The 14,849-nt window shown below is 44.6% G+C and overlaps 1 protein-coding gene across 1 annotated transcript; it reads right to left on the reverse strand.

The window, feature by feature from the left end:
* Nucleotides 1–4,940: 4,940 nt before the first annotated feature.
* Nucleotides 4,941–5,617, reverse strand: BJ212DRAFT_1304111 (uncharacterized protein; the record flags this gene model as incomplete). The annotated part of the gene is made up of 2 exons (XM_041333549.1): nucleotides 4,941–5,383; nucleotides 5,425–5,617. The coding sequence occupies 2 exons, from the start codon at nucleotides 5,615–5,617 to the stop codon at nucleotides 4,941–4,943; spliced, it is 636 nt and encodes a 211-aa protein (XP_041187186.1).
* Nucleotides 5,618–14,849: the final 9,232 nt, after the last annotated feature.

Here is a 14,849-nt window from a genome sequence, read left to right on the forward strand (position 1 = left end):
CTCCGGAAGTCCTCTAGCGCTCTTCAGCAGAGTAGCCAGCCTCCAGAAGTCCTCCAGACTTCATTGGACCATCATTGGACCTCATCTGAAATGAAGGGCACATACTTGAGTAAGGGGCACAGCGTACGAGCTGAGGCCAAGCCCCTCTGAGTCAGTCTCTCTCCTTTGAGCAACATGGTTCTTAACACAGTCATTGCTAGTAGAATCTCCTTCCACATCAATAGACCGGAATCAAGCTAATGTGCTATTCCTTTGACCATGCATGTTTGGGTCTGCCACCACTGTAGTAGCCTTTAGGTCGGCCTTCTCTATTGGCTGAAACTTGGCCAATAAGTCATCGGCACCAAGGTGATTAAGCTGCTTGCAGCATTTTGAGTAGATCTGTACATTGAGGTATAGGATCCTGTCCACTGAGTGCACCTGGGCCCATGCCCTGGTTGACCAAGCTTGTGACTTTGCCGACCGAACTGTGGTGTGGAAAAGAACAGCCTTGTCAGCCAAGTTAACCCTGATAGCATGCAATGCATCATTGGCTTGACCTTCTCCCAATGATATTTCTTGCAGCACCAGGTCAGTGATGCCCCACTTGGCACATCTTTCAATACCAATGTCAGAGGGCAGTGGAATAACCATGGTCTTGGGAGTAAACTCGACCAGCATATCATATCAGTCTCCATTGTCCAGCTGATCAGGATTATCAGATGATGACCCTGCAGAATCTAATTCTGCAGCATCCAACATCACAGTCATGAGGTCCAACTGGTCATAGTCATCTATTTCATCACCAAGAAATGTCAATGCCACCCTGACAAATTCATCTATTTGACCCTGCAGTCTGTCACAGCACCAAGCTACAGCCAGTTTCTGAACATTGGTCAGCCATTTTCCCAGTTTCTTCACATTAATCAGGAGGGCAACTTGTGCCTCCTCTAGTGATATTCCAGATGCCAGCCATGTTGCAGCCCTGCGATGGATCTCACCAGCCAGCCATCTTGCCTGACGATTTAATAGGTGCAACTTGTTGTTTCCTTGTCAGTGCTTTGCCCATCCATGAGCATATTGTAAATGGTTATTCTATTGCCACAGACCTTTAGTCAATTGAACTTCATATATGTCCATACCACTGGGATTGTGGAGTCAGTAATCCTGAGTAGCAGCAGCCTCTGCTTCCCATTTGACAAGGGTATCATCATCAGTGGTCTTGCTCAATCAGTCAAATGCATATCAGCACTCTTGGACTCCCTGCACTGCCTCCTTGAATTTTTGGCAGAGAAACTTGCCTGAATGATAGTGAGTTTGTGATATAAGTCAAATGAAAGAGCTCACTGATGCATATCATCTTCATAAAATTGCAGTCATTCATTTGAAAATCCAAACATTCCTTTCAGTGGGGGGTTGACATCCCCCTTGCTGATGGCAATATGTGTTAAGGTCACGTGCTCAAGGGGGTTGGATCACAAGGGCTTGGCCTCAGCTCATATGCTGTGCCCCTTTCCCGAGTATGTGCCCTTAATTTCCAGGGGCTAGAACAGTCGTCTGGAGTTTCCAGGATTTGACTAGGGCAGATAACGAACGTCCGGATCTGAAACGTGAGATAAATCTGATGGACGTCTGGATATTACCTGGGCAAGCGGATAAGACTAATCTGGACGAAGTCCGGACTAGAAACTAACAGAGGATGGACTACCCTTAAGGTAGAGTCGGAAATGTAGTCTAGGATGCAATCCTAAGACTCGGAATATGACAAGAGACTTATCTCGAGTCTGGAGGACACAGGAATGAGCAGGAACTAAGATGATATTCAAACTGGAGTATTTCCGAGAGTTACAGGAGGTTTATATACTGTAGGTAACATATAGGAATCAGTCAGCAAACATAAAGGCTATGTATGAAGCATATGCAGAGTCTATTAGTAAGTAGGGTGGATCACAAATAATGAACACCAGAAATGAAATGTATGTAACAGATCAATAATCAAAAGGAAAACATGGTTAACCAGAGTCCAGAGACAGGGGCAGTCTAAATGGAGTTGGGCGCTTATATAGGGTTTGGATTCCAGAAGGGAGATAAAGATAGATCAGATCATTTGAGATCTGGATCTCGGATCCGGATATCCAGAGAAGCAGATTTAGAGTTGAGAGTCTGGAATGGCATATGACAATATGATGTTCAAGGGTGCCCACAGGATCTCCATGATTTCGCCATCAATCCTGGCAGCACTGGTCATGAAGTTTGATGCATACCATATGTAGCATTTGTCTTGATGTCCATGGATGTGCCAGAGCCCAATGCCAGAGATAACCTCCATACCCCATGGAAGGTTGAGATATGACAAGTTGTCAATCCACTGTTGGAGATGCTTGTGGTATTGACAATTTATGTCATAGAAAGTCAATGCCTGGTCCATCCCATCGGTGTTGTACCCCAGAGCCTGGCATCACGCATAATCCATGTTCATCTGTCTTTGGCCAACTGGTGAATGAGTTCATACCAGGCAAGGTAAAATATTGGTTGGTGAACTTTTCCCCCTTCTGAAAGTCCACCATTGAATGTGGGACAAAACATCCATGTCTTGTGCAAGCACACCCACCTATTCCTATGGCTTCCAGCTTGTGGTGCAAAGCATTTGCCTGGTTGACTGCTTGGTGGTTGTTGCAGTCAGATCAATGCACAATGTCCTGTGCCTTAGCAAAATGCATTTTGTACTGGGCATTGCCAACCATAAAGCCAAGGCCATCAGTCAATGCTACCTTGTTGATTGGATTTGCTGGAAACAGATGCTCGGCCTTGAAATTGCCATCCATCACCAAGGATCTTGAATATAGCCATGCAGGATCAGCTGCATTCTTTTCTGACAAATTGACATTTTGTTAAGGTTGTACTCTGTCATATCCTGTATGCCAGACATAGATCCCATCATATTCCCACGCTTTCCGGACCTGTTTCCGGACCCCATATCCAACTCATTCCTGGATCCCCTATCCTGTCCACCCTATGCACATTCTGTCCAGCAAGACATCCGGACTTTACCTCCTCTTGGATTCCGGACTACATCCACCACCTCACATATCTCAGTCCTGTTTCTGCCCTGCCTTCCGGATCCCCAGATCTCCGGACCTCCGGATATTAACTGTACTATCTCTGGACCTATTCCCACCCTCTGTCCGAGATCCTGCGCCTATCCCCATTTAGGCATCTCCCCCTTTCCGGTTCTTGGTTATCTCTCTTTCTGTCTTGCTGATTGATCCTTGTACTAGTTTCATCTCTGAGTTCATTTACTTATGTTCCATCTTACTTACCAATGTGTTTCCACATGCTCGTACATAGCCTTACTCCTTTGCTTACTGATCCTCTCAGATAGCCTTTAGTATATAACCCCTGTACAACTACAGTAGAGTCCTCAGTCTGAATATCATATTAGATCCTGTTCTACTTGCCAATCATCTTCCAGACTTCAGTCTGTCTGAGTCTTGTCCTTTTCCATAAGGCCTAGGGATGGACTCCCTAGGCTGGAATTCCGGACCTTCGGATTTGTCCCCTATGTCTCTGTCCCAAGTCTAGGGATTGCTTCCCTAGGCTAGAGTCTTGCCTGTCCGGCACTTACCCTCTTTCTGGACTTAGGTCCACTTCCCGTCCCTCCGACTCTACCTTAGGGTAGTCTACCTCTGTTTGCTTCTACATCGGACTTCGTCCGATGTAGCCCCTATTCCTTCCAGACCTCCGGACCTCCTGTCTTCTGTACCTCCAGACCTCCTGTCCCTCATACCTCTGGGCATCCTGTCCTTCAGACGTTCTGCCCTCCATACCTTCAGACATTCCATCCTCCATACCTCCGGACCTCCTGTCCTCCGTACTCCAGACCTCTGGACATCCTATCCATCCATCCTGTTTTCCTGTAGACGTATTACCTTGCAGCAGGAACTCTCCTGAGCATTTCCTGCATTCCTCCAGAACTCTCCCGTGCTCCTCCGGACGTTTCCTGCGCTCCTCCGGAAGTCCTCCCGCACTCTCCACCAGAGTAGCCAGCCTCCAGAAGTCCTCCAGACTTCATCGGACCATCATTGGACTTCCTCTGAAATGAAGGGCACATACTCGGGTAAGGGGCACAGTGTATGAGCTGAGGCCAAGCCCCTCTGAGTCAGTCTCTCTCCCCTTTGAGCATGGTTCTTAACAGTATATTCAGACTCATGCCTTACTGAGTATACTTACTTCTACCTATGGCTCCTATGAGATCCGACCCCTCTTGAGTACACAACCTTAACAGTATATTTGAACCCACACCTTACCGAGTATACTGATCTGTTGCATCATACTTCATTCCAGTCTGACCCCTATCTCTCAGAAACTATGGATTCCTCTTCCAACTCCTCTGCATTCACATTTCCAGACACCCTCCAGAAAGTCCGCATTTTTTCCGGAATTCATTTCCACTCCACTCCGTCATCATGACATCTGCTCCTGAAGCCAAACAGGAATGCCACCCTCACAGCAGAACAAATAGGTCGCAGGATTTCACACCCTGCAACTCCCTGACTCAATTCCATTATATCCGACATCCTCCAGTTTCCTCTGAATCCGAAACCTCATTTTTTCTGTCCCACTATGGCTCATCCTAGATGGATCTGCCTATGTGTTGCTTTGGACTGGCTCAGTCACCTCTGGAATGCTTCGCCATTCAACTCCTTTGGATTCTCCTTGTGCCACTCAGGATATACACTTGCTTACCCGCTATGATCCGTTGATCAACAGGGCATTAAGCAAAACCTTTTTTCTGGGCACTACTATAGGAAATGCCATTGACTTCCAACGTCTCTCGTCTGCTTCCCCATGGAACCCCTATCTCTGCGCTAGCCATGTCCATTCCACCGGATTATGTCTGGACCATCACCCAGTTACTTTGTATTGGTTTCCATTACCCTCCTTGTAGAGAAATCTGTCTTTCATGATAGTTTTCTGCCAAGTGTTTGGGTTTGGTTTTCCTCTGACAATGTTTCCATTGGGTCCCTGCCCTTATGTCCACTCCTGCATCCTTTTCCACTCCACACCCCTATTTCCACTCCATGTCTACTTCCGCTCCAGAACCCTTTCCCACAGTCCAGAGTACTCTCCATGTATTGTCCTAAACTATCAGAGATGTCTCCCATAAAGGGGGGATAGGGACTCCACTGACTGCTACGTCCCATGCAAGTTCCTGACCAACTTCCATCCTCATTCTCCTCATCTGACGTTTTATGCCTTTCCACCACTAAGCCTTCAGGCTTTGGAAAGCAAAAACCTCCAGAAAGTGTTTCCCACACTCTCCAGCAGTAGGACTTGGAAAACCCTCTGTTCATCCAAGTCTCCAGAATCTTGTTGGTCCTTGCCAGCCCTCCTTCCTGCCCCTCTGAAGTACCAATTTTCCAACCGTTTCCAGGACAGTCATACCCCTATATCTCCAGACCTCAACACTCCGGATTTCTGGTGGCTTCTTCATGAAGGCCTCCACTCCATAACCTCCCCTCTGCAACTGCACAACATTTTCCATCCAACCTCCATCCTTCATCCTCCATCCTTTGTCCTTTCCGCTGTGCAGTAGCAAACCCTGACTTCCATTCAACCCTATACCTCCGGAGCTCATAACTCCGGATTTCCGGAAGCTTTCTTGATGGATGCTCTCACTTATACCTCTGAACAACTCCGTATCATCTCTGGACCTTTCCAGATCAGCATGGATATGCTTTGTGCTTACTCTTTGTCACTGCTGATACCACTTCCACTCCATGTCCTATCCAGTATTTCCTCACCAATATGTTTTCTGGGATTCCCTCCGAGTCCAGGACACTCACTGGTGACACATCCGGACCTTCGGAATTTTCAGCACCAAAGCTCCTGCTTCACATTGCAGCTTGTCCATCATTCCCGTTCAAATCTGCATCAAACCTCTGCCATCCAGTCCACTGATGATCTGTTCACACTATCCACTTCATTCCTCCGAACCTCTGTATCACACCTCTGCTCTGTACCTCCGCTTCAGACCTCCACTTCAGACCTCCACTCCGAACCTCTGCCCCACACATCCATCCTCATCCTCTGTCACTTTTCCACTCTGCAACATTTTCCATCCATCCTCCATCCTGTTCCTCTGTAGTCCATTTCTGACATCCACTCCAGAACTCAAAACTCCGGATTCCTGATTGTTTCCTTGATGGAAGCTCTCACTCCTACCTATGACCCATCCTTTGTCTCTGGACCCTTCTGGATCTTAATGGATATGCTTCGCATTAGCTCTTTCCTGCCTTCATAATCATTTCCGCTCCTGTCCTGAATTCTCTCACCATGCAATAAGTGTCTTCTCTTGGGTCCACTCCATGTCCGGAAAGGCACTGGTGACACCTCCGGAAATTTTTGTACCAAAGGCTTGCTTTGTGTCATAACTCCTCCATCCATTCTGTCCATTTCTGTGATGCACATCCAGTTTCTCCAAAAATCTGTCCATCATTTCACTCTGTCATCTGGTCCATTGACATTCCAACACTCCTGCTGGAACCCTGTGCCTAATTTCCTCCACCAATTTTTTTGGGACATCTCCCAAAAGGGGGGATAGGGACTCTGCTCGAGTATTCACTTCACCCCATTTCCACCTGGAATCACTTGCTCCGTCCCATAGAACATTGTCCACCGGATCCGCTCCGGAAGACCGTGGGAAAACACACACATCACATCGCACATCATTGGAATATGTCCGGACTCATCCATCCATCATCCACCTTGCCATTGATAGTTTTCCAACAATTCCTGCATGACACCCCTAATATTCTATCACACTTGGTTGGATTTCCGGACACTCTCATCCGAGATACACACCAATCCGTCCGCATCCACCATTTCCAGTGGAAATCCCACTCTGAAACTCCCCTGAGTCACCTCCGCTGATACAACCACTCCAATATCCCTAGTTAATGCAGTCACCTGTTGCAGGACTTGTAAGCTAGAGGGATCCAGTCTGATTCAGCATCTTTCTCCTATCTGACCAGTGTTGACTCCTGGACCACTCCACTCACCTCGGAACTTCCTAGAACATTTCCGGAGTTCCATCGGAAAATCATGCATTTGCAGATGTCTTCAATCCATCCAATCCCTGGACCATCAAACAGCTTGCTCCGTCCTTACGAGCCTCTATACTAGCTACTCAGTCGCTCCAGCAGCTGTACTTATGGATATTGAACAACTCCGGGAAGACATCCCCTCTGCAAAACCTTCCTCCCTGTGTTTTCCGACCTCCAGATTTCTGACTCCCTATGTTTTCCAACCTCTGGATTTCCGACCCCCTATATTTCCGACCCTTTGTGTTTTCCAACCTCTGGATTTCTGACCTCTGGATTTCTGAACCCCTATGTTTCTGACCTCCTGTGATTTCCATCCCTTCATGTTTCCGATACTCTGCATTTCCGACCCCCTGTGTTTTCTGTTCCTCCACATTTCTGATGATCCTCATTTCCGACCCCCTGTGTTTTCCGTCCCTCCACATTTTCTGATGCTCCACATTTCTGACCCCCTGTGGTATCTGACCCTCTGTGTCTCCTCCACATATCCGACCCTCTGCATTTCCAACTCCCTGTGTTTTCCAACACTCCTCTGTATTTCCGACCCTCCACATCTCTGATCCTCAGTGGTTTTCAACCCTCTGCCTTTCCAGACTCCCTATCATGTTGTCCAACCCACCCAAACCTCATAGACTCACATGTCACATCACATTGATCACCACCCACCCCATCTGCCTTATCATAGATCGTGAGCCGGACACATCTGTGCTATCTGCAGTATGACCTTCAGCATATTCCGTAACTCCAGCTATCATCTGTGGCAGTGTGCAATACCCTTCCCCAGGAACTTTCCAGTCTTAGGGGCTAATTTCCGGAAGCCCATAAACCATATCCGGCGGATTCCATCCAATGCACCTGTTCAATCCCAGACCTTGGTAAGTCCTTTCCGGAAAAAGGAATTATGTCTTGCAGGACTTTTCTGTGACTTCCCATGTTTGTCCAAGCTCTCATCCAGCACTCCAGACCTCTGTACCTCCGCTCCAGAAGTCATTCTGTCCTCACACTTTGTCCCTGCACCATTCTGCACCACCAGCTCTGCATATGTCTCCTTCGGATTCACTTTGCAATCAGCGCACTTCCAAATGAAGTATCAGACATAATGGTGGAACTCTGCACAAGTAAGGAATGCTTCCAAGACCTCCGGAACCTTCACGGAAACCAATTTCTGGAACCCTGTCCATCATCTTCCTTACTACATACCAGCATCTTCATTTCAGACACCCAGATCCTTTGGCCTTGAGGGCTCGGCCTTAAAGGGGGGATACTGTCATATCCCGTATGCCAGACATAGATCCCATCATATTCCCACACTTTCCAGACCTGTTTCCGGACCCCATATCCAACTCATTCCTGGATCCCCTATCCTGTCCACCCTATGCACATTCCGTCCAGCAAGACATCCGGACTTTACCTCCTCTTGGATTCTGGACTACATCCACCACCTCACATATCTCAGTCCTGTTTCTGCCCTGCCTTCTGGATCCCCAGATCTCTGGACCTCCGGATATTAACTGTACTATTCCACCACCTCACATATCTCAGTCCTGTTTCCGCCCTGCCTTCTGGATCCCCAGATCTCCGGACCTCTGGATATTAACTGTACTATCTCCGGACCATTCCCACCCTCCATCCGAGATCCTGTGCCTATCCCCATTTAGGCATCTCCCCCTTTCTGGTTCTTGGTTATCTCTCTTTCTGTCTTGCTGATTGATCCTTGTACTAGTTTCATCTCCGAGTTCATTTACTTATGTTCCGTCTTACTTACCAATGTGTTTCCGCATGCTCATACATAGCCTTACTCCTTTGCTTACTGATCCTCTCAGATAGCCTTTAGTATATAACCCCTGTACAACTACAGTAGAGTCCTCAGTCTGAATATCACCTTAGATCTGCCCAATCATCTTCTGGACTTCAGTCCATCTGAGTCTTGTCCTTTTCCGTAAGGCCTAGGGATGGACTCCCTAGGCTGGAATTCCGGACCTTCGGATTTGTCCCCTATGTCTCTGTCCCAAGTCTAGGGATTGCTTCCCTAGGCTAGAGTCTTGCCTTTTCAGCACTTACCCTCTTTCTCATTAGTAAGTAAGACAGAACACAAGTAAATGAACTTGAAGATGAAGACTCATACAAGGATCAATAAGCAAGACAGAACAAGAGGTAACTGAAAGCTGGAAAGGCGGAGATGTCTAAATAGGGATAGGTGCAGGATATCAGACAGAGGGCAGGAATACATCCAGAGATAGTTATGGTTGATATCCAGAGATCTGAGGATCCAGAAGGTGAGGTGGAGTCTGGATGTCTTGCTGGATGGAGTGCACATAGGGTGGACAGGATAGGGTGGTATGTATCAGGCTAGCAGTGAGGATCCAGAGGTCTGGAGCTCAGGGATAAATCCAGAGTGGAGTCGATCCTACTGAGGTATGGAGCACACAGCAGAAGGGGATCTGGCAATGAGTCAGATATGGGGTCCAGACATAGGCTCAGAAGGCATGGGAATATTATGGAATGTGAGTTCGGATTGTGGGATATGACAGTCAGCTGCAAATGGGTCTATCACATCAAGCACAATGCTGATGGTGAAATCAACAAGTATAAGGCATGTCTTGTTGCTAAAGGCTACTCACAGGTTTATGGTGTCAATTAGTACAACTTTGCTGACAACAAATATGTCTCCATTCCAATGGACCCCAACATTCAGTTATCTCACAGCCAATCCCCAAAGACACCTGCTGAAGTTGCCAAGATGAAGAATGTACCTTATCATGAAGCTGTTGGCTCACTCATGCACTAAGCTGTGGGTACAGTGGCTCAAAAAAGTGTCTGAATGTTTATGCATTTTCAAGTAATTGGATAATAGCAAGCTAGCACCTGAGTACAATATAAAGGCATAGGGACAAGTCTAAAGGCTTGGCATCATAGCTACAATCTGAGATATATATCGTGGGAACTAGACCATATATGTGCAAGATATGGTAATTCTAATCACATGACTCATTTGGACACTTTTTTGACTTTATATCCAAATCACAAAATCTAACCATTCACAAATATTATTCTTAATAGAAGTGGTGCAATAATCAATATTTGGCCTTATTTTAATATTATTTATATATGTGAACCCACATAACATCATGAACTTTAACATAATCATCATACAGCCCATCTCCTCTGCTCCAAAGGATGATATCCTTATTCTCTGCTCCTCTAGTTTGTCTATGAGGCAAATTGCTTCCAAAACTGGTCCTAGCAAGTCTAATATTGCTATAGTTATGCTGGCAATGATAGAACATTGATCTCATGAGCTTTGAGGTATGCTTAGAGTCATTATCCAGTTGGAAGATAATGTCTTCTTCATCAATTCCTGACTTCTGCATGCTTCTGAGTAGACACTCCTCTAGAATGGAGATTTACTGCTCTACATCCATGCCTTCTTCCACCTCACAAAGAATCCCCACACAATTCCATCTACTACAACCCCTACCATCATACTTCATCTTCCAAACTTTAGTATATTCTTGACTTCACTTTCCTCTAATGGTTCCCCTACCTTTTTTGACACATATTCCAGGCCATCTGACCCCATTCTATTGATTTTTATCTCATATGACCAAACTACCTTCTTCCAGTCTTCCATAGTCCAATGTTGGTGCTTTAATGCAAAGGCCCCTATAGGCTGCTGAAAGAAGAGGCATTTTCTTCTTGGTTACAGCCATAAGATTGGCTGCCTTAAGGGTGTTTTTGACTGTTTGAGTGGGAATGGGAGTGGGGATAATGGAATTGATGAACTTGGTGGCATGGACAACATTTGAAGCCTTGCCAGATAGACTTTAATGAACAATAGCTCTCTTATGCTGTAGAGTAAGCTTGAAAGACCATCCCATTTTATGATTTTCCTTCTCTAGCATGTTCTGGTTTATGATTATAGCAATATTAGACTTGCTAGGACCAGTTTTGGAAGCAATTTGCCTCATAGACAAACTAGAGGAGCAGAGAATAAGGATATCATCCTTTGGAGCAGAGGAGATGGGCTGTATGATGATTATGTTAAAGTTCATGATGTTATGTGGGTTCACATATATAAATAATATTAAAATAAGGCCAAATATTGATTATTGCACCACTTCTATTAAGAATAATATTTGTGAATGGTTAGATTTTGTGATTTGGATATAAAGTCAAAAAGTGTCCAAATGAGTCATGTGATTAGAATTACCATATCTTGCACATATATGGTCTAGTTCCCACGATATATATCTCAGATTGTAGCTATGATGTCAAGCCTTTAGACTTGTCCCTATGCCTTTATATTGTACTCAGGTGCTAGCTTGCTATTATCCAATTACTTGAAAATACATAAACATTCAGACACTTTTTTGAGCCACTGTACATGCCCTGACATAACATTTGTGGTATCAACAGTAGTGCAATTCAGCACAGAGCCAGGCATGGCACATTGGGAAGCAGTGAAGAGAATCTACCACTACCTGGTAGGAACAAGGAAGCTGGCACTTACATTTGGGCATGGGAAGCATGGGTTAGAAGGTTTTACAGACACTGATAGAGCATCACAGGAGCACAGACATGCTATCTCTGGATACGCTTTTCTCCTTGATGGTGGCACAATATCTTGGGCTTCAAAGAAGCAAGAACTCATCACTCTGTCCACCACAGAAGCTGAGTATGTCACTGCCACTCATGCTGCCAAGGAAGCTATGTGGCTTTGCCATTTTGTTCAAGAGATCTTCCATCCACTCACTTACCCAACAACTCTTCATTGTGACAATCAGTCCACAATTGCACTTGCCAAGAGTGGCACTTATCATGCTTGAACTAAGCACATTGACATTTGCTATCACTACATTCATTTTATTGTTGAGCAAGGTTCTCTTTGACTCATTTATTGTCCCACAGACGACATGGTTGCTAACACTCTTACCAAAGCTCCGCCCAGTGTCAAGGCCAAACATTTTGCTGCTGCTGCACTAGGACTACACACCATTTGAGGGGAAGTGTTGAATAGTCAAACATTACATAGATGCTGGACATTACTGATAGTATTAGATAAGCATGAACTTCATTCCATTCACTCTTTACTCTACCTACCTCAGTGACTTGCTAGTCTACTGAGGTGAGCATACACTACTCATACATTCCTTACTTAGTACTGACTACTACTGCAGCTTACTTATGTTACAAACTTGGATAGAGCATCATTCCAATAAAGGAATCAAGGATCAAGGTTGATCAAGGACAGGGCCTTATCAAGTCAATGCCTCCCTCAGGAGCAATCATCTAGACTCCTGCAGGATCTAGAGTTCAAATGGGACAATGGCTAGCCTTCTTCCCAAGGAGCTAGAGTTCAAGTATGAAAGAGAACCAAGTAGATTCAAGTTAGAGAAAGTACAAGAAGTAGCTAGGGTTTATATATGTAAGGAAATTGTGCACAGACCAAGCTGGGCGAAGGGTAACAAGTACTAGAAGAGGAAGGTTCATGGGAAAACAAAGTATGAGTCAGAGATAAAGGAGACCATGAGGAAACAACAAGGTGAAAAAGAAGTGTTAGAAGTACAGCCATAAGGTGTCCGCAGTGATAATGGGAAAAAAGAGTGGGGCACTATACAGGCCATACTGTAAGAATGATACATTAAATACCTACTATAGTAATGCAATCCAGATACAATAATTCCAATAACTCATAGGTGTCTACACTTGTAGGGCTGATACATCAGTGGAGGATCCTATCAGGACACTCCCATAATAAGCTTGCACCCCTAATAATCGCTTTTTTGACCACCTACTGTGGGAATTTCCTCACAACACTCAAAGATAGATTGTTCCTCATACCTTCCCACATTATTCCCACACACCATACATTCGCATTTTTGGCCACCTACTGTGGGAATTACCCCACAACACCCAAAGCATCGTCCATTTTTGGAATCCCCACAATATCAATTATTCCCACACCCTTCCCACCTCACTGCAGCTTTACCACTACACCACCATAGGTCTCTCCCTTGTATCTGAGCAGTAGTTTTGTATATAAATGTGTAATATAATATAATAAACCGCTTTTTTTGGGTATATGTGTGACAGCTCTTTCTCCAGGGCTATTTTAAAATGGCCTAGGGTACAAAACACCTTCGCACTTTTGCCCCTTTGATAGGGAAGTGTTCTATGGTATTCAGGATATATTTATGAGTGTATGTGAAAAGATTCCCATGCTTTGTATGCCCAGAATTAGCTCAAAATAGGCTGAAGTTTGAGACAGTGCATATACTTTCCATTTCTACTGATTAAGGTCCTATATCTTCAGCTCATCGATATTTAATAATCAGACACCTGTGGCACATCTCAAATATATTCAGTATCATAGATCTAAAGTTTCAGAAAGATCCATCAAGTATTGAATGAAAGGGAAGCAAAGGAATGTATATGTAAAGAGTGAGAATTGACACATAACACACAAAAGTAGGATTTAGATGTGATATAGGTCGAAGATTTCATCAAATTTTAATAGGATATATGTTAGACTGTACAAGGAACCTATACTACACTTTGCCCTGAAGGTGGAAGATATGTGGAAGGGATGTAGTGGTAAAGTAAGTTGATGCAGTAATTAAAGTCCTACCATTATTACTCAACTGACCATTTTCGATGTTTTGAGCATTTGAGGTTTCCCACACTCAATTTCTTATCTATTTCACTTCTTCAGGTCTCAATGCTGGGTGGATTGCTGAGTAAATTTAGAGCCCTGATACTGAATATATCTACAATGTACTTCAGGTGTCTGATTATTAAATTTCGATGTTTTGAATGTATGGGCCTCTTATCAGTAGAAATAGCAAGTATAGACACAATCTTAAATATCCAGCTCATTTTGAGCTGATCCTTGTCATCAAAAGCAAGTATATATGCTATGTAAATGATATATAGACGGGTTGGATCATGGATGCAAGGATAGAGTAGTTAGACACATTAAAAATGTCAAATATGCGATTTTGTCCAATTTTGTTCCTGCAGATGAATCCTGTAGGTTTCCTGTGGTAACCATGTGATAGACACACTCTAAATATGAGTAGGAATAGACCCCTCACCATCCTTGAGGTCCGGTCCTACAGGAAATTTTTTCACAGGGGGTAAACCACCAGGAGAGGGTAGGTATACTGCATCACAGGGTCTTGTCCTATGATCCTGGACTCCTGATCAATTATTCCTACTGTTGAATAGATGCTGGGGATAGATTTTGCAAGTATATCCACCTAGAAATAAATACATGGGAACATATTTTGTGTTTTCCTGTATATATGCTATATCTATTGATGTAGGGCGCTTCAGGGGGTCAAACAAGTGGGGGAATCTCTTCATATACACTCATAAATATATCCTGAATACCATAGAACACTTCCCTATCAAAGGGGCAAAAGTGCGAAGGTGTTTTGTACCCTAGGCCATTTTAAAATAGCCCTGGAGAAAGAGCTGTCACACATATACCCAAAAAAAGCGGTTTATTATATTATATTACACATTTATATACAAAACTACTGCTCAGATACAAGGGAGAGACCTATGGTGGTGTAGTGGTAAAGCTGCAGTGAGGTGGGAAGGGTGTGGGAATAATTGATATTGTGGGGATTCCAAAAATGGACGATGCTTTGGGTGTTGTGGGGTAATTCCCACAGTAGGTGGCCAAAAATGCGAATGTATGGTGTGTGGGAATAATGTGGGAAGGTATGAGGAACAATCTATCTTTGAGTGTTGTGAGGAAAT

The sequence above is a fragment of the Suillus subaureus genome (assembly GCF_016647635.1).
Source record: "Suillus subaureus strain MN1 chromosome Unknown BJ212scaffold_54, whole genome shotgun sequence".
NCBI classification, from domain to species: Eukaryota; Fungi; Basidiomycota; class Agaricomycetes; order Boletales; family Suillaceae; genus Suillus; species Suillus subaureus.